The 20,898-nt window shown below is 50.1% G+C and overlaps 1 protein-coding gene across 3 annotated transcripts in view; it reads left to right on the forward strand.

Annotated features, from left to right (window-relative positions):
• The first annotated feature begins 4,276 nt into the window (after positions 1-4,276).
• The window catches only part of TNFRSF11A (TNF receptor superfamily member 11a), a 52,992-nt gene continuing 36,370 nt past the window's right edge, over positions 4,277-20,898 (forward strand). For all 3 annotated transcript variants that reach the window (XM_053913241.1, XM_053913242.1, XM_053913243.1), the window contains exon 1: positions 4,277-4,423. In XM_053913241.1, coding sequence (XP_053769216.1) covers positions 4,349-4,423 — 75 coding nt within the window. In that variant the 5' untranslated portion in view covers positions 4,277-4,348. The remainder of the gene's footprint in view (positions 4,424-20,898) is intronic.

Consider the following 20,898-nt stretch of genomic DNA (forward strand, 5'->3'; position numbering starts at 1 on the left):
AGCCCTGATACCCTTATAGTGAAGGATAAGGCGTTCAATAATTTGTGATATATTGATAAAAATGGAACACTGTTCAGTGATGACATGGATGGCTCTCATCAATAGAATATTGAAAAAAACATACACAAATTAATACTCCAGTGTAGACTGTATTTACATACAGTCCAAAATTAAATCGAGAAGGATGAAGGGAAGTGACCGGAAGAGAGCATTAGGGGGCTTTTGTGGTGCAGGTAATTCTCTACTTCACGACTTGGGTGCTGGCTACGTGCATATTTGCATTTCATGATCATCGAGCTATATACTTCATGTAAGCTATACTTCCATAAAAATATTTTTGAAAAGAAATCAGTGTGGGCGGCAGCAGCAGTTCTGTCGAGGCCAATCGGAATCCGGCTGTTCTGAAAGGAGCGCTTCGCCATCAGCATGGGACAAGACTTGTTCTACAGTTCAGAAATGTATTTACTTTGAGTACTGAATCTGTAAACTAAAATTCTTGCCTTTCAAAGCAAGTAAGATGGGTTTCCATGTCTACAGTTCAAATGTTTTCATAAATGTTCCCATTATTTTTGGATGTCATTAGGAAGTGGTCTTGATACCTTAATTTATCTCTGGATGAACACTGCTTTATCAATGCTTTCCTTTTGTCTAAAAAGTAGTTTATAGGCAGGATGAGGGAAGAAACTAAACATAAAAGGATAGGTAATAAAAACACTGAGTCTTCACTGGAATATTTGTAAAGTGTTATGTTCACTCAAAAACTTGACATTTTTAGGTATTCTCTTTTGTTCTGTGCCCAGTAACAGTAACTATTTTTATATCACCATGTGGAAAAAAAAATTACACAAATTGATTAATTCTCATGCTTACTGACATAAGCATTTCATTAATGAGATCGTGCCTCTGTTTTGGGTGCTTAAATGAAGACTGTTAAAGTGCTGTATAATACAAGCTGTTCACTAGAATCAAAAATGATGCCACATTTTTGTTTTACCTTTTTAGCTCTGAAAACGAGTTCATGCAGAAGAGGGGCGTGGTGGGGATTTCCAAGGTGAGGTGCACAGTCATCATATAAAAGGGTTTTAAATAAACCTGTAATTCCCGTGTTTGTGCCCAGTACAAATAGTTCATTATCAGTGGAGTGCTCTTTATGAAATTGAAAACTTTTAACCTCAAACAATAAATACTATTGTTTGAAATTATTTTACAGTTATCACATATAACCAAATTTAATTATACATGTGCTTCTAAATGTGGCTGGTTTTTTAATCATAAGTAACATTTAAACTAGTTTCCCTAAATGACAGGCACCCCTTTAGCTACTGTGTGTTCATCCTTCACAGAGAGAAAAATGTAATTTTTTACAGTTAAACCTTTTTTAAAACGTAGATTTAATATGTTAACATGGGCATTCTGTTTCTCAAAGTGCTTCTAAAACTAGCACGCTCACCTCTGGGGCTTTCCAAGCAGAAGTTTTAAATCCCCTGATCTTTTTTTAACAAAGAAGAGGGTGATGTTGGAAGTGTGCCAGGAGTAGGCCGTGGTATTTTCACGAAGGGCCGTGGTGAAAGTCTGGTTCCTTTTAGCGAAGGCACAATCCCGTCCACCTTTTGCACACGCAAGGTGACGGCAGGCCGGGTCACTGCACATTCAGCCACCTGCACATACAACCATCCCTTTCCTTCCTTCATTTATATAGTTTTCCCCTCTGGACTGTTTACGCAGCTGTCCATTAAAATGCAAAAGTACTTTTCCCTCCATGCAAATGAAATTTAGAAATGTCAAGAGTAAAAATCAGTAGTTTCTCCTTTCCCTTCTGCAACGCACCTGATAGTGAAATGTTGGGTGCTCGGTGAGGCAAGGCGGACACTGCAGAGCCAGACAGCCAGGGCCTGCCTCCCAGCTCTGCCTCCCAGCTCTGCCGCTCACTGCGACCCTGACTGACCTCGGGCCTCACTTCCCCCCTATGGAAAATGGGACTCAAATAGTATACCTTACAAGGCCATTGTAAGGATTAAATGAACTTGTAAGTGTGCTAGTAGAGTTTATTATTACTGTCTTTCCAGAAATTTCTATTTATGACTGCTGTTTATAAATATGGGGTGATACTATTCTGTGACTTGCTGCTTTTACTCAATATTCAGGGTTGGGCAAAAGTAGGTTTACAGTTGTATGTGAACAGTTTATTGTGTTATTAATTCATTATTTATGTTATTTGTCTTATTATTTCATATCCTTACAATTTATCTTTTAGGTAATGATGACTTGTAATTTAACCTACTTTTGCCCACTACATCTTTCCCAAACTACTTAATCTTCTTTGATAGCTGCACTATAGTCTATATTATGAGAAACCACAATTTTTCTACCATTTCTATATTAACATTCACATTTTTCTTTGTGTGGTTTTCCAGAAATGCTAAGGTAGATGCCCTTAAACCACGATCTGCACATACTGATGTATTAGATTGCAAGGCATGGAATTGCTTTGTCAGAGGAGATTTGCACTTTGAAATTTTTTCAACACCACTGGATTGCATTCCAGAACACACCAAAGCCAGTGGGCAGTGCACGCCCCAGGCTGCACAGCACGGAGTTTTCACACCGTGAAAGTAGTATGACCGACGTGGCCCCAAGGGGGGCGGGTGGAGGTATCCGAGGTTCTCACAGGCCCCTGTTGTGGCAGAATTTTATCTGAAGGTAGACTGTGTGGTAATTTATACGTGCAGACTTATATTATAATCCCAGCGCTGAAAAAATAAAACAAGGACGTACATAAGATAACAGCGAAGAGAAAATGGATTCCTAAGAAAGTCTCAGTTGAAAAGATGAAAAAGGAACAGAAGCAAGTAGCACAACAGACTGAAACTTCACCACGTCCACAGTCACAAGGAGTGTGAATGGTCTAAACTCTCCAGAGATGGAGACGGGCACACTGAATAAAATGGAAAAACGACCCCTTGCTTGCTATCACTTCAAAGCAGACATAGGTAACACAAAATGACGGAAGTATTGGATGCCGCTCTTAAGAACGGAGCTGAGGCTATGCGTCCTACCAAAGTGGACTTCAGACCCCCGTTTTACTATCCAGCAAGGACATGCAGTGATAATTACATACGTGTCAATTGACCAAGAAGACATATTCCTAGATGTTTATGCTTCTAATCTGAGCTTCAAAAACATGGGGGGGGGGTGGAGTGAGGGGAGGAAACAGAACTACAAGGATAGACCAATCCATGATTATTGTTGGAAAGTTCCATTTTTCTCAGAAGACAGAAAATCTATATGGGTATTTCAACCCGTTTAACCTAAATGACATTTATAAACCACGTCGCCCTGCAGCAGTGGAAAGCAGACTTTTCTGAAGCGCTCAGGGACCATTCATTCACCAGGATACCCCGCGTGCTAGGCCAGAAAGGTAGGCGGGCGAGTGGTTAGATCTGGCCCTCCAACAATTCAACGCATTCTGTTGACACAAGTATTTTCACCCCAAAAGGTAACTAACTGTACAGATGGGTGGTTATGCTCGTGCGTCCAGCCTCGACCTGGACCGTGAGGGAGGACACTCCTAAGGAAGGAATTACACGCGCCCCGCTCGGCAGGTGCTGTGCCCCTAACGGCCGGCTGGTTCTTGGCCAGGAAAGAGACCAAACCCAGACCAGCGCCGAATCCGGGCGAGGGGCGGAGACCGGGCAGGCGGGACACCTGGAGGGGAGAACGTGGCCAGCCGACTTTGAAGGAGGATTTCGGGAAGCGTGCTGTACGGGTACCGTGGTGATCCTTTCACTCAGTCCACGAAGATCCTCTTCTCGTTAATTCCCGCTGCGGGGAGGCCCCTCAAGGAAGGGCTGAGCGCGCGGGCTCGAGGCGGGCGGGGTGCGGGGGCCAGGCCGCCGGCTGCCTCCCCGACCCGGGAAGCCTGCGGTGCAGCAGGCTGGCCCGTGTCTGTGAACTTGAGAGACACCCAGGTCAGGTCGCAGGCAAACCTGGCTGTGTGCAACGTGTAGAGCCCAGGGGAGGGACCTCCAGGGCTAAGCCCCGCGCCCCCTGCGGCGACGGACGCAGCCCGTCCCGCTGCCCTCACCCCCGGGTGCCCGGCTCCCTCCGTACACCCGGGCAGCAGACGCCGAGCGGGCCGCCCCTCCACGCAGCGCCCGTGCACCACCTGGCGGGCGCTGCCTGGCCCGGCCGGAAGGGGGCGCCGAGAGGGCGGGAGGGGACAGGTGCCCCGGCGGGGCGGGGCTCGGCGCCGGGGCGGGGCGGGCGGATCCGAGGCCCCAGGCAGTCCGCTGCGCTGTCTCGGCCGCAGAGGCCGCTGAGCGCGGCGCCTAGCCCGCCTCTCCGCGCCATGGCCCCCCGCGCCCGGCGGCGCCGCCCGCTGCCCTCGCTGCTCGCGCTATGCGCGCTCCTCGGCCCGCTGCAGGTAAGGAGGCCGCCAGCGCCCCGCGCCTTCTCGGGGGCTGGGGAGGCGAGGGGGGGCGGCGGAGGCTGCGAGACCTCCAGTCGATGGACGGAGAAGCAAGAGCTGCGGATATGGAGACAGAAACGGCGGAAACCTGGGGAGGAGGTTTGGGCGGTGGCGGGAGGGAAAGGGCGAGTGGATGGGCTCTTGGGGGCCTGCGGGACCCCGGCACTGCACACGGGCGCTTGCTTAGAAAAGCCCACTTAATGTCAGGCTTTCATGTCATTCATTCCCCCCGACGTTTCTGGAGCACCGACGGTCCCACGCACAGTCGCTGTGCGTAGACACACGCGAGCAGAACAAGCGAGGGAGAAGCCCGAGACACAGACAATCCCCACGTCAGGGAGCCACTCGTAATCGGGCCCTCGGACCGTTTGGAGTCCCCCGGGAGCCCTGGGTCCGTCACCGCCCCCCCCCCCCCCCCCCGCGTGGCACCACCCACAGTTTCCCCGCTCGTCTGAAGGCTGGAGCGCGCTCGCCGCGCGTCCGCGAAGCCGGACTGGGCAGTTTCGGCGCAAAAGCCGACCCTCTCTCCCCCCTTTTTCCTGGCTCCCGTGTCCTCTCCGACTTCCCCCACACGCACGTGAGGCTCCACCTTTTCAGGTTCTGGCCCCGAATAACCTTAGAATCACTTGTCCTCAGAACCCCTCGGCGATGTTAGGATAAACCACTGTTTGCAGTGGGAGAGACCAAGGTGCGCGCGGGGCTTCACGCCCGTGGGGGAGCCAGAAGCAGCCCTGCGGGCCGGGAGCGCTGTCGGATGGGGCGGGGACCCGCGGGCACCGCGGGGCCGTCGTTCGTACCACTGGTGCCAGGCCCTCCCCCCGCCCCAGTACCCTGTGGCTGGCGAAGGGTTTCAGAGGGCTGGGGGTGCCCCCAAATAAGCGCCTTCTCAGTCTGTCGCGGTCCTCTGGAAGGAGTGGCCTCTGCCGGATCACTCAGTCCAGTTGCAAGTAAATAAATCCTGGTGTTCTGCCCTCGTGGAGGGGCGCGCTCGGGGCCCCGCACCCGGAACGCCACGAAAACCTAGTCTGCCTGGACGTTGCTCGGAAGAGAGGATGAGAGGGAGCGCTTTCCTTGGTTTCGGCGGTTTCAGATTTCCCTTCTCTGGGATCCGCTGAGGCTTTGTGTCACCGGGTGCAGAATGGTTCAGAACCCCGTGCAGACTCGGAGAGGGCTTTGCAGAACCACCTGGGTTTGGGTGAGGACGCGGGGGTGGTGGTGCGGGGAGCCAGCGAGCCAGCCTGGGCCTCAAGCCGTAACAAAAATAGCACGGATGTGCTAGAGGCTGGAGCAGAAGATGCTCGTGGAGATCACGTCTGGGTCCTCGCTCCTGGTATGGGTCCCTCAGAACCGCTGAGGGAAAAGACAGCCGGCTTAAGTAAGAGTTCAGCGGGTTGAACTGGGCGCTACCTTATTTGAATTAAAAAACCAGGGATCCCATGAACAGCGAGCCGCCGGCGGAAAACCTGCCAGCTACACAGATTTAAAAAGCATCTCACATTTTATCGCACAACTACCCACATATGCGTAAAATGCAGTAGGTTGTAATAGTAACAGCAAATGCTGTCAAAACAAGGTTGTTTTTCAGAGAGATCTTTCAACAAGGGCTGTTTCCCCTCCCTTTTCCTTTTGGCCACTCGAGTTACATGCATTTTAAAATCATACCTAGACAGAAAGCAGTCCAATGATACTGGCCTTCTGATCGAATGATATCATTGACGCCCAGTCTCCCCGGTGGAAATCCACTGCCCGTGACAATGGAAACGCAGTATCATCCCCCACAGACACGGGTCAGAGGGCCCTGCGGGTGCAATTACTGCTTCTTTGACCAACCTATCAGTTTAAAAAAGGAAAAAAAGGAATTGCGTTGCCTGGCCACCTGTGGTAGTCACCACACTCGGGGCAAGGCTGGGCACAGTGCTCTGCATTGTTGGGGGTGGGGCATGGGTTTTGTAAAATAGTCAGCAAAAACATCTTCTAGAAAGTGCTTTATCTGCAACTATTGCACTTGGTTTCATTCACATTAATTCAATAGGTTTAAACTTACCTGGAAGGCTGGAAGCTTGGCCTTTGAAAACATTTCTGTGGTTCTCTCTCTGCCTGCCTGTCTTTGGGAGGGAATTGGTTTTTAGACATAAGAAAAGTGTTTGCATACAGATTTAAAAAAATAGAAGAAGAAGAAGTTTTTATCTTGATAGTTCTGCTGTTTATTCCAAGTAAGAACATAGAGAAGCACACTGTTTTCATTAAGGTAACTGGTTATACACAACTGTGTCTATTCCCAGTGATCCCAGACCTCTGTGCACATTCATTCACACCCAGGCCAAGTGTGTGGGATGTAACCCATTGGGTTGGTGAGAAAAAAGACAGAGACGTGGCTCTGTCCTCACAGGTCACACAGTCCAGGGGAGAGGACAAGATGGGGAGGCTGTAACAATAAGAGAGCAGCTGTGACAAGAGACCCAGGGAGGGTGGTGGAGAGCCTGTGGGAATGAGTGTAGCCAGAGGAATCACGGAGGGCTTCAGGGGGGAGGTGTTTCTGAAGTGGGCTTTGGAGGATGGGTAGGAAATCAAGAGATGGTGTGACTCCAAGAGGCAGCTGAGGAAGAAAGCTTCCTAGTCTATAGGATGGCAGGAATGGTTTAGGCTTAAAGGAAACTTGCCAAAAAAAAAAAACAAAACCCTCACATATTTTTATGACTTTACAGATAGCACAATGCACTTAATTCAGGAACCCTCACCAACAGACAGGGCGTGAAACATTTATAGTTCTTGAGATAACTCTTGTATGGCCCTTATTGAAGAGGTAAGGACACTAATCAGAAACAGATAGGCTACCAGGGCCCTGGAAAGCCTGTGGGGAGACCCTGTAGAGGAAATCCCCTAGGGTGGGGAGCCCTGTCTGGGCTATAGGATCAGTGGGTGCCCAGCACCCCCATGGCCTGTCTCCCTGTCTCCCTTCCTACCCTAGAGAGAAAGTTGGGTGCACGTTAACTCTTTGTTTGGAGAACCACAAACACATAGGCCATGGCATTTTGTCAGTAACAAATATTTCACATGCCTCCCCCATTGTTTCCTTCCCACCAGCTCCCCCCTGCCCCCCTGAAAATGGCCAGTCTGTAACATGAGTGCATTCCCTGTCTTGATAAGGAAATACGAGCCTACTTTTTTCAGTTATCTACCAGAAATTGCCGCACCAGGAAAACTGAAACAATAAAGGTGAATCTTGGAAGGTCAGTAAATCGATATTTTATGAGGCCACAGAAAGGGGAGTTCCAAGCCAGGGTCTCCTTTGCCGCGAGTGTTGTTTTAAGAAGGTGCTGTGGGAACTCTATCTGCCAGGTCAGTGTTAAAATTTCCCCCACTGTATTTTCCTATTTTTGGAGTTCATGGAAAAAAATGTCAGCGTTTTTCCCATACTGTGTGCCCAGTGCACTGGGAATGCTGGCTGAGCTTTCTGGTGGCCCCAGTGGGTCTGCATCCCCCCTGCCCCTCGGTGTCGTCAGTGCCACAGGTGATCCACTTCCTAGGCCGTCTGCCCTCTGGCCACGCAGAGTATCAGAATATCTCTCCGGCCAGTCTCCTGGCAGCGTCCTGACCCCGCCCCCCCAGAGCAGACAGCGCCCCGCCCCACCTCCATGCACACAGAGCTGGCCCAGGTGGGATTCTGCCTGCGGGTGACTTTCCCTCCACGCACCTTCAGGTTCTCCACCTGGTGTTTAGGAAGTCGTTGGCCTTGGCTGTGTGCCCTGGGTGGCCGCGTGTGGGCTTCCTACCGGGCCCACTGCGAGGAAGGCTCAACCTTTCTGCCCTAAATCACTGAGTCTGAAGAAACCAAGCTTGAGACAGTGAAACACTGTCCCGTTTGAAGTTCTGAGTGAGATTTTGAGGTTGGATGCGAGTGGGTGGCGAGTGAGATTACACAGCGCCCCATATCTCTGTCCCCATTCTGAGAGCGGCTGCCAGTCGGCTTCCTGGCAGCGCTCCCCGCCCGCCCTCCGGCCTCCCCTCTGTCTAGGTGGGTCGTCCAGGGCCTGGCTGGCGCTGCAGTTCTCACGGCAGCGGCCGTCGCAGAGTGAAGCACTTTCTCTCGGAAGGCGTGCTGGCAACTTTATATCGTGTTTGTTTTGTGGGCCGTGGCTGACTGCCAGCCACAGTTGATTTCTGTGGCCTGCTCCATTGGGGGCATGGCGCCCAATAGTGAGAAATAACGCGGAATTTGTTTATTTCAACAAAGCGAGCGCCTACTGCATGGGGGGCAGTCTGCGCCAGGCTGGGGAGCGCGCAGTCTAGACACGTGCAGGTGCAGACAGTAGGATCGCAGGACAGGGCTGTGTGACTGGGAGCCTTTGCAGAATAGGGTGTGTGCCCGGGACAAGGGGTGCTTTAACCTGCCCTGAAGTGTCCAGAAAAATACCCCATTCTTCCCGACCGTGCAGCCTGGTGTGTCTGAAGCGCATAAAGACACGAGAAAGCAGCATTGGAACCAGGCATCCGAGGTGGCTAGTGCTATGTTGAGTGGGGATGCTAGCTGGCGTGGGGGGGGGGGGGTGCTGACAGTGTGTTCAGGGATCTCTGACAAGGACAGCATCCTGGACTCCATTGGCCTATGTGCAAGCAGAACGGTTGAGGTTTTATCTGGATGTGTTGTGGGCTGGGGGGTGGAGGGATGTGATTAGATTGTGCATCATGGGGAAGTGTCGGGGTGGGTGCTCGGTGGGGGGGCGGTAAGGAGACCACTGCCCTGGTTCTGGAAGACCTTAGTAAAGGCTTGAATCAGGTCAGCGCGGTGGCGAAAGGCCAAGCTGAGTGCAGGAGCCATTCAGAGCCGGCGGGGCTGTGCCAGGGCCGACCGTGCAGGGCCAAAGGATGTGGGCTGGTTGCACCCACTGTTAAAAAAAAAAAAAGATGTGGTTGATGTCAGACCAAGTAGCTGATGATCTGGATTGTTTCTCTTCACAGTGTATTGAGGAAATTTCTGTCTTGGTCCCAATCAAAATGTTGTTTGGGTTCAAGTAAAGGGATTTTTTTTTTCATTAACAAGTACTATAATCATGAAGGATGAAGTTTAGGCTATTGAACCCCGGCTGCTTTGGATTATTTTATCAGGGGGCAGACAGAGTTTCTTAAATTCTACAGAAGTAAACAAGCTAGAAGCTTGGGATCTGCAGGAAATTGGTGTGCATTGGAATGTAGAGCCATTTCCTCACCCCAGCATGTCTTCACTCAAAAGCTCAGGATGTGGGCAGAGCTCTAAAATGCAGGACCAAAGAGAGATAAGCAGCCAGGGATCCCCAGAGGGTCCAGAATCAGCGCAGGTGTGACCTGACCCAGGGTCCTCCCACACTGGCCTCAGATAGGTCACCTGCCCCCAGCAGGAGCAGTGTTTGCCTTGGACCCATGGCTTGGCGAAAAGCTTCACTTTTGTAAAACAGTTTTCCTGGTAGAGTGCGCTTCCCTTCCCCTAGTGCCTCCCCCACCCAGAGAAGCCCGAGCCTAGCAGGGGATGCAGAGGCCCATGGGCACCACAACTTGGTCACAGCTGCCAGGCTTCCAGCGGCAGGAAGAACTGACGACAAGAGCCACCCTTTCAGTTCATCAGAATAATAATAACTTATTACATTTCCTGTTCAGTGTTGACAGGACAAGAGCCACTTCCTCCGGCTACCAGAAATTTGAAGACTTTCCATTAAAAATGAGGAAGAAAAACTTTTTGCAAATGTGATAGTTAAACCTGGCAAATGGGAAGAGAGGATGTGTGGTATTGCACAAATCCTATTAGCAGCCACAGGGGTGGCTGCTTTGGGTTCTCATTACATCTGCCAAATCAGAAAGGAACCACTTCCCTAAGGTATCGATTTTTTAAAATCTTCATCCGAAGATACGTTTATTGATTTTAGAGAGAAAGGGAGGGAGGGAGGAAGAGAGACAGACAGACAGACAGACAGATATCAGTATGAGAGAGGAACATTAATCGGTTGCCTCCCATATGCGAACCTGCAACCTTTAGGTGTATAGGACAATGCTCCAACCAACTGAGTCACCTGGCCAGGGTAGGTATCGACTGAAAACAAACAAACAACATTTGTTTTTCTTTGTAATATTGTTAGCAACTAACTTAAAACTATATCCTTAAGTAGCCCAAACTGCCAAACTCATATCCAGTTAAAAGAAACCTGCAAAGGGCCCTTCCCTCCTCTGGACTCTGTCCCCAGGGTATAAAAGCAGGGTATAAAAAAGAGCAAGGTGTAAGACCTCTGAAACTTGCATGGCAATTGAGGTTATCAGTTTCATTAGTAAAGTTGAGCCAAGGTTTTTCTCATCTGCTCTTGCTAACCCTGGTTGATCTTAATAATTCTCAATATTAGGAACTTGCCCAGAGTAGACCTTAACCTAATATGTCGCAATTTGACCCCATTTCCTCAAATTTGTTCTTTCGTGGGGGTAAGGATCAGTTTGTCAATGTCATCTTTATTTTAATGGTTCTATTGTTGAAGATTACTTGCCCACAACTTCCCCTTGCTCAGGGTTATTCATTCTAGTTCCTTAACCTCTTTGTCAGCTTTTGTTTCCCTCGATTCACTGGATACTTACTGCATTTACTAGTAAAAGCCCATCAGACACGGCAGAAAGCCCGGACTCTGGCCCTGACCCAGAAAGCTCCCCATCTGGTAGGGAAGATCAGACCCCACAGTCTTCCTTGCCTGCAGTTTGGTGGGCCTAAGCCACTGCAAAACAGGAACAAGCGAGAGGCCCAGGAACCGACACAGCGTGGGGCCGGACTGATGCGGAGAGCTGGGCAGGCAGTGCTTGCTCTGGCACTTCAGGGACAGGGAAGGGGCTGAGGTGGGAGGTGCAGAGCATACGGGACGAAACTGTCCCTTCCGGATGGCTGGAGTCCAGGGCCTGCACAAGGGACCCGGGAAGGACTCCGCCAGCTGGGGCAGTGCTGGATCTGAGTCACGAAGGGCTGGGCGAAGGAGCCGCAGGAGCCAGGACCCTACCCTATGCAGAGCGCAGTCCCTGGACCCGGCGTCTGAAGCACCTGGGGACTTGTTAGAGATGCACATTCTTGGGTCCCACCCCACATCCACTGAATCAGAAACTCTAGGGAGAGTCCCAGCACTCAGGCTCAACAGCCAGGGTAATTTGAACACACACTTGAGTTTGAGAACCGCTGCTGGCAACCACGGGATTCCATCAACAGGTTCTGAGCTCTGCTCCAAGTTCCTAACAGGTGATGAACATGTGTTAAAAGTGCCTGCCATTGGTTAAATCTCTCCTGTAGGCCAGTCATATGCTGTGTGCTTTGCAGAGATGATCTCTAATCCTCATCCCTCCTGGCCGGGAAGATGCAAAACCTGAGGCACAGAGAGGCTAAGTAACTTGCCCATGTTTGCACAGCTCATAAGTAGCAGAGCTGGCATTTCTCCACAGTGTCTGTTCCAGGGGCATGGTCTTAACCCCTCACAGAATCTACTTCAACGGTGAACTGTATGGCAGCGTGGGGAGCAGAGAGGCCTCCATGAATGGTGGGGCAGAAGTGAGCTGCTGAATCTCTGGGGAAATTGCGTGACCGGTGTGCACGGGTGGAGGTCTGTGCAAGGATGCCCACTCACTGAAGGCTTTCTGTTCCTCCCTCTTGTTAAGCAGAAAGAAAAAGGCTGTGACTTTAAAGCTAGTCGACTTTGAAGTGGCTCCCTGAGTGCTCTCAGTACAAGGTCCTTGTGCCAGTTAGTTGATCCCTGACTCAGGAGGAAAAGGAATGTGATGGGTTGAATCATCTCCACCACTTCCTGAAGCAAAGGCCTCTCTGAGCCCACTCCGCACCCCCACACTCACCAGTCTGCACCGCCACAGACGGGCCTGTGTCTGTCCCAGACCTGTCCCCGCGAGGCTCTGTGCTGGATAAGGGTGAGGGTGGGGGACAGGACCCATGAGCGCAGGGCCACGTGTCCAGTAAGTGGGTAACTGTGTTCTGTTAGATTTGTAAAGGTTCCTTCTGTCTTTGTGTTATTATAATATTGTAGCGAATGTGGGGATTCCTCCCTTGGCCCAATGACTTGGGATTTTGTTTTGATGTGTCACAAATCTAAATCATTTCTATACCGATGTTTTTTCCCCCAGTACTTGAAAAGGCACTCCCATAAGTAGTAGGAGAAAAGTTGAAGTAAGACAGAGGGACTATGACCAGTGTGGCTCCTTTTGTCGGAGCGTCTTTCATAGACCAAAAAGTCACAGGTTCAATTTATGGTCAGGGCACAAACCCAGGTTGCAGGTTCAGTCCCCGGTCAGGGAGCATACGAGAAGGCAGCTGATTGATGTCTCTCTCTCTCTCTCCTTCCTGTCTCTCTAAAAGCAATAAAAAAAAAAATCTCGCAGGGGAGGATTAAAAAAAAAGACAGAGGGTCAGAACATATAGAGGCTCTGGCTCACTGCCAGGTCTCCAGCTTTTCCTCGGAGTGAGATAGGCAGGTGCCAGGGCATTTGGGTGGAGGACAATAATGTCTTACTAATGCACAGCAGCCAGAAATCCAGAAACAGACACCCACCCCCACGACAGTGGGGTGTAACCCTTACAGCCAGTGGGAACACAGCCAGAGTCTCGGTCCTACACTTCAGCCCATTAATATCTAATGGTCTCAAGGTTCCATACTTTAACAATGCAACCATTAAAAAGCCCCTCTCTGATGGGCTCGGGTTTTCCTTGCCCCAGGTCGGGTCTCTGTAGCCAGGCCATGGAGGTCCCATTTATGTATAAAATGACACATGATCAGAGCACCCTCGTGCACAACCAGCTGGTTGTCACTGACTGTAGGGGCGCAGAAGTGGTGGGCACCAGTCCAGGGTGGCCTCATTCGTAGTGGATGGAGTGGCCCTCATCCAGTACAACAGGCGCCCCATCTCCAGGTGTGAGTGACGGTCCTCAGAGGCCGGAGCGATTGTGTGGAGTGTTACTTCGGCAGACCCACACTCTGTCCCGACTGGAAAACGGAATTTGAGACCGGAAAGAGGTTTCTCCTCTCCCCCCTGCCCCCCCCCGCCCCGCCCCAGGATCTCTAATTTTGCATACAGTCGGTAGAGTCTCTCCAAGTCCGAGTCTGTGCTTCAGAACTAGCGGAAAACTATTCTAGTCTTCCATGAAGGGAAGTTATGAGGTCAAAATCGTCCTTCTGGAAGAATTATTTGTTGATTGAACGAGAGTTTGAGCATTTGCTACATGCCTAGCTCCGTTCAGTCTACTCATCACTAACCATTGGAGCATTTGCGAGGGTGCGGGAAGGCAAGGAGAGTCAAGCCCCCAGCCTAGCGCCTGGCAGGCATGCCGTGGGTGTTTCCCAGGGGCCAGTTCTTTCTTCACTCTCACTCAGGATAAACAGCGTCTGGACCCAGCGACGGGAGAGGCAATTCTCTCTGCGCAGCATTTGCGAGTGTGAGGAAGCTCTGGCTCGTGGTCCTTCAGGTAATCTCACAGACCATCAGCGTCACTGGGCAGCTTGTTAAAAATGCAGCATCTCAGACCTTACCCCAGACCTTGCATTTTAGCAAGACTTCAGGCGTCTTGTGTGTGGGATCAATTGAGCAGCACCGGTCTGTGAACCTGAGAGAGGAGGGGAAGCCTCAGACTCCCATCCCCAGCCCAGTGCATCGCTCACATGTACTGACTAAACTTGGGTGGATTGAGTTTACTTTTAAAAATGTTTAGGTCAGTCGTGGCTAAGACAAGAGGAGGGGAAGATCAATTGTGTTAGAAACAAAAAGCAAGAGGAAAGACAAGTTCAAAAGCATCCAAAGGTAGCACTGGATGTGGTGTGTTACGGTCTTGAAAAGCAAAGTCAGTGGAGTGTGCCCACCATGGTCACGGTCACGGTCACGGCAGACGTGGGGGCCGTGGTGTAGGTGCCACCACCCCAACCGCCGTGGGGTGGGGTGCTCCCAGTCCTCTGCCCAGGTCCCATGTCTGTGTGCACTGACGGGGTCCTTCAGGGAACCTGGGCATAGACATCATTCCCTCTCAGGAGCTCCTGATCTGGTTGGGGTCCCTGGATGGGGCCATGTGGGGACACTGGGAGACATAAGGATATGGAATACGTGTCATGCATAAGAGGAAGTCAGGGAGGGTAGAGGGCTTTGTGGGCCAGAGCCCCCAGCAAAGCTCCTCGGGAGGGGCTGGACAGGCCCCGCGGGGAGAGAGGGCTGGCATTTGGACTGGCAATGCACACAGGGCAAGGGGGGCATGAACAGAGCCCAGGGTCAGTAGACTGGTGAGTGGGCGAGCAGTGGGCAGTCAGCGGGCAGGGGTAATGCAAAACCGGGCTCTGGGGCCATGGGGTGCTGGTGAGCAGAGCTAACTGAGGATAAAAGCAGGGCACAATCCTGAGAATAGCATAGGGACAGCTAATGACAAGTGTGGGGGACAGGTTACAGGTGAGTTCGGGAAGACAGGCAGTGTGCTGAAGTCCTCGTTGCAAGCTAACAATCTGGTAGAAAGAGCAAATAAACAAAACATAACCAGAGAGCATCGAAGGCACAGGGTAGGAGGAAGTCCAGGGGACATGAGACTGCGAGGGTCTCCCAGGCTCCATGTGAGGGAGAGGTCAGGTGAACCCACATGCCAGTGTCACTGATTTTACATGGCAGCCTATGACTTACCCAGCCTCAGGGTTGAGCAGGACCACAGAGGTGGCTGGAGGAAATGGGGGGCAGGGGCTGCTAAGGGGAGGGCAGGAGGTGTGGATGGAGGCAGGACTGGGCAGGCAGGCAGCCTGGGGGCCTCATTGAGGGGCTGGACATCATCTGTGTCCTTGCTGCTCCAAGACCAGCAGTGTGACATCACCTGGGAGCTTATTTAGAAATGCAGAACCACAGGCCCCACCCCAGACCTGAATCAGAATGTGGGTTTGAATAAGATTTCCAGGTGATTCCATGCACATGGAGGGGCACTGGGCGCTACTCTGAGGGCCAGGGACAGTCTAGCCCCTTCCCTGGCCACTCTGAGGGCTCATGGCCTCATTGGCTTGCTGCACCCCCAGAGGGAGACAAAGCCTTGCAGGTGCTCGGCCTCCAGCAGACCAGGGTGCTCTCGTGAGCTCAGGGTTCACTGACAGCTTACTACAGGAAAGAAGAGAAAGCAACTCTCGTTTTGAGTGAATGAAAGTTTAAAAAAATAATCTAAGAATGGTGGGGAGAAAAGCCCTAGACCCTGGGAGAATAAAGGGACATTCACTGGCACTTTGGGAAACCGAGGTGAGTCAGGAAGCGCGGACAAGTCAAAGCCACCCTCCTTGCCCTGTGTAGGAAACAAGGCCGCCTCGCACTTTCATTTCGGAGAGCCCGCAGCTGCAAACCCTTTAAACTCTTTATCTCTCCAAAAGACAAAGAAACTTGCAAAGTTTTGACATGCAAGGTTATTTCGTCACTTTCCCTGCAGCCTCGTGTTTTCTCTCCGGGGAGCAGAGAGAATAAATGCATTGTGAGGAGAGTGAGGGAGGGCTGAGCTGAGCGAGAGCAGGAGACCCTGGAGATGCTCCGCCTCAGTGGGAGCGGGTGCGCTTCCTTCCGTTGACGAACCGGTCGGCGATCCGGGCAGACCGGGAAGAAATGCTTCACGTTCACTAAACCAAACCAGTGACTACGTCAGGAGGTCTAATAGGCCCCCGTTACTCTACGCTTTTAAGATAGTTTTTTTTTTAATCAACCCTGGCCTAAGTTGGAATTTTTTTTTCTGTGCATAATATCTATTCCAAAAATATCTGTGGCAAAATGGTTAAGACAATTTTATAGGACGTGTATTTTATCACAGTGAAAAATAACATTAAAAAATAATCTGTGGCAAATGTAATTCCTGCCTGGGAATGAAAATGTCATGAAGAGCTTATTATTTAAACCTTTATGGCAGGGGTGTCAAACCCATGTTCACTGGGGGCCACATCAGCTTTGGGGTTGCCGTCAAAGGGCCGAATGTAATTTCAACTCCTTCACAGTTAAGGAGCAGTTACATTTGTACAGTCTGGAAATTATTTCAGGCCTTTGAAGGCAACCGCGAGGCTGATGTGGCCCCCGGTGAACATGAGTTTGCCACCCCTCCTTTATGGAGTAAACGCAATGTCGGATGTGAACTTGAAGTGGACGTCATAGCCCTAGTGCGCGGTGAGGGGTGGGGGACATGTGAACTCATGATTTGGATCAATCACATTGTCAGTAGTGTGACCCCATCACGCCCACCCCTCGCTGCCCCAGCCACACGGGCCCTCTTGCTGCCCCTTGCAGGCCTTTCAGCAACACCTTTTATACACCCACCTGGAGTCTCCCCCTGACCTTGCTCTCCCTTTGACCTCTGTCCTCCCTTATGCGGGTCCCCCCTGGATGTCATCTTTCCAGAGAGGCCCCCATCACAGTCCCAGCACACAATCCCGTCATCGTATCATCCAGAGTTCCCTTTGCCCCTGGATTTCATGCTGTGTGTGTTTACTGTCACTCTTCTCCCGGGGGCTCTGTGCAAGGACGCTCTCTGTCCGGGGTCCACCTTCTGTACTCGCAGACCCGAACTTGTCTCTGGCACGTGGCACGTGTGCAGTTCGCATTGGAGACATGGATGACTAGGTGTCACTGGTCCTGCTTGTGGGCAGCATGCGCCTTACCTAAGGAGAACCACGCAGTGATGTGTGTGGAGCGAGGGCGTTTTTCTTAAATAGGAAAGCCGAGGACGTCTTTCACAATGATGGACATGAACCTGGGAGTCCTACAGCCCTCTCTCTGGCAGCGCTCCTGTCCCGTGGAATCGGCGCTGTTTAGAGCTAAACCCATCCGTGTGGGCAGATCCAGACAACATTAAATCACCCCACAAAAAGTTGCAAAGGGCTTGAATGGACATTTCTCCAAAGAAGATATAGACAAGTGGCCAGTAGACACGGGAAAAGACGTTCAACATCACTAGTCATTAGGGAAATGCAATCGAACCCACAAGGAGAGATCACTTCACACCCATTAGGATGGCTATTACTAAAAACCCAGAAAATCCCAAGTGGCAGCAAGATGTGGAGAAACTGAAACTCTTGCATTGCGGGTGAGCTTGTGTTACTCAGGTGTAGCTACTACAGAAAATAGTTGGGTGGTTCCTCAAAGAGCCAAACATAGAATTACCGCATGACTCAGTTATAGACTCCAGGGACTTAAAAAGAGGGATATAAACAGATACTTGTGTGTCGGTGTTTACTGCAGCACCATTCACAATGTCCAAGTGGTAGAAACAACCCAGGTGTCCCATAACAGATGAATGGGTAAACAGAATGTGGTGGATTCATGTGCTGGAATATTACTCTGCCAGAAACAAGGAATGGAGTTCGGACGCAGGCACAACAGAGATGAACCTTGGAGACATCATGCCAAGGGAAATAAGCCCGACACGAAAGGACAAATACTTCATGATTCCACTTATAAGGGTTACCTAGAGTAGTCAAATTCATACACACAAAGTGGAATAGGGTTACCAGGGGCTAGACAGAGGGGGAAATGGGGGGTTATTGTTTATTGGGAAGAAGTTTCTGTTCGGGGCGGTAAAAATATTCTGGGAAAAGAGACTGGTGATGGTTACACAGCATTGTGAATGTAAGTAATGCCACTGAATTGTGCACTAAAATGTGGCTAAAATGGTAAATTTTGATATGCATACTTTGTCACAATAAAAAGTTTTTGAAGTACCCCCCCCCCCGTTTTGTTTTAAATGGCATTCATATGAGCTTTCTTTCCCTCCTACAACAATCCAGCATTGCTACTTTGTTGCAATAATATATTATTAGCTACCTTTCCTCTCTCTCAGTGCAAAGATCCAGAGTCGCTACTTTGTTATAATAATCTATTACTATCTAAGCCTTTCCTCTCTCCCTCTGTGCCTGCCCTCCAATGCTGAGTGCTTTGAGAAGGCTGGGCCCTGCTCATTTCTTTAGTCCTGGGCTAAGGCAGTCCCTTGTGCAATTATATATGAGATGTCACCAAAGGTTTGAAGATAGCAGAGCTTTGAAGAGATTGACACTTTCTATTGTTAAATCCTAGACTAGACAAACATCTATCTTCTGTTCATAATTATGTGAAAAATCGTTTCACAAGGTAAAGGCAAATGACTCAGACAAAGGAATGACTGGGCTTCCTGCGTTGTTTTAGCAACTCACAACCCCTTTATGGGGGCAGGAGTTGGTTCCTACTTGTGAGTTTCAGCAAGACCAGGAGCACCTGACCAGCTGTAATGAATACCTTTGAGCTGGAGTTTCGAATACCCTTTTCCAGTGGAAACATTCATAAAATGCATTGCAGAGTGCCCCAAATCCTTTAGTAGCAGGTCGATTATAAGGCTGTTTTCGAGAGTCATCATTTTCTTTACCATCTTCTCAAACTAGCCACATTTTTTCATATTCCACCAATCAGAGAGTACTTAAACCTCACTCTTGGCAGCAGAATTCTTTTTTCAGGAGCTGTGTGTGAAATATATTTCTGTGAAATGAGTTCTATTTTAAACACTCAGAGTTTTCTTTTTAAACCCCCCTGATTCTCTGTATCCGTTTCCATTATGACTTAAGCCAAGGTCTTGGCTGGTTATCACTTGGGCTCTTCCGGTTTTTAATGTGTTCCATTGTTCAGTGCATTCCCAGGTTGGGTGAACACGCCCCAAGAGTATACCAGGTGATCCGCTGGGGTGCCTGGGAGATCCCCAAAGCTACCCCTGAGTCTCTCTATGTCTTCCATTTATAAGATACTATCTTTATAAATGCCTGTGTCATATTCGGAAGTGTGAAATGTGAAGCTTTCGTTTGTATAAAAGAAAATTGAGTCTGTTATTTTCTCTGTAAATCTGTAAGCTTAAAATTCTATCTATCAAGTTTATTTAAAATGAAAATGTCTAGAAGGGCATTCAGTCATAACTCGATTGTGTCCTAGTTAACAGAATCCCTGACAGATAGGATCTAGCAGCCACTTTATCTGCAGACAGCCTGAGTAAGCTGTCGATGCCCCCACCCCGGGGTGGCCTAAATCACTGACAAAGCCCCAGACACAAAGTCACCAAAATGACTGGGCCACCTGTTACGGCTGCAGTCCTATGAGAAAGCACTTCTTTAGGTGAGGTCAAACATGCCTTCCCCAAAGTAAGTCTCTTTGATTCAAAACCTGTTCCCCCAGTCGCCCAGCTGACAGCTGCTCTGCGTTTGGCCTGGCCAGACAGCCCAGGGATGGCTCAGTGGGGTGAGGTGTCGGGAACACTGTCTGACCATCAGAAGTTTTCTGCGGGCCCCCCTTTCTTTTCCACCCTCTTTCTCCTTTCAGGGGTCACTCTCGTTTACCTGCTCGGGAAATTATCTAAGTAACTGATGCTTCCCACCTCTACTCAGGTGTGCATGTTCACATCCCCCTCCACCGGCTGCAGGCCAGGTGTGCACCTCTGTGCTGAGTGATTACTGTGGTGACTTCATTCCCCCAGCAGCCTCCTAGAAGGGTCTTGAGCTTCAAAGGGAGGAAGCAAGCCTAATTTTTATTGAGCATTGCCGCTTGCCAACGCTACGTCATTCGCATGAATTACCATATCTGATCCTCAATAGGGTAAGGTGAGCACAAGTGTTAGGCCCATTTTACAGGTGAGCAGACTAAGTTAGCTTGGAATTGGCTTTTCCCCCCCTTGCCCTCCAATTGTAAAAGTGTAGACAGTTTTATTAAGAAATGTCAGACACTCTTCTGTCCAGGCCAAACTGGAAGCTCAGTGCTGAGAGTTACCCTGGATAGAAAAATCGTTCTGCCCTGAAGCCCACCTGCCAGAACTGGGGTTGCCACTGTCTGGGCTCCTCCCTCCCACTTCACCCACACTCGGGGTACCGCACCCCCCTCCTCAATCCCTGTAGTCCCAGCCCCTACCTCTGCTCCACGGAAGTCCCACACTCCGGCATGTCAGGCTCTATTTGAGTTAGACTTTCATTTTTCTTTTCTCAGTAGAAACCTGCCTTATCTGATTTCCTAGCAACCAACAACTCCGAGACGGTTTCTGTGTCCGGTTATGAACTTGGAAGCGAGCTGCGTGACGGCAGGAGGCTTGTTTCTACTCACAGACTCGTGACTGGGCCGTGATCGAAAATAGAAAGCTAGATAAAATAGAGAAGGCCATCTGGAAGTTTCTGGAGAAAAGACACTAGGAAAGGGACAAAGCTGAAAAGGGCCCCCCGGAACAGGTCCATGTAAAGGGTCGGCACTTTGACTCAGCACTGAAACATATGAGAGGGGAGACACTCAGTCTCTCTGGCCAGTTTGCTCAGCCCGCGGAGAAGAAAGGCATTCAATGCAATGGACAAGAAGTGACAGCATTTCTTTCTAGGTTACTCTATTTATTTCAGCTTGCTTTGTTTGCTTCTAGAAACACAAGCCTTCAGAGAGAAACAATTTTCTGGCGTGAGGCC

This window comes from Desmodus rotundus, chromosome 10, assembly GCF_022682495.2.
Source record: "Desmodus rotundus isolate HL8 chromosome 10, HLdesRot8A.1, whole genome shotgun sequence".
Classification (NCBI taxonomy): Eukaryota; Metazoa; Chordata; class Mammalia; order Chiroptera; family Phyllostomidae; genus Desmodus; species Desmodus rotundus.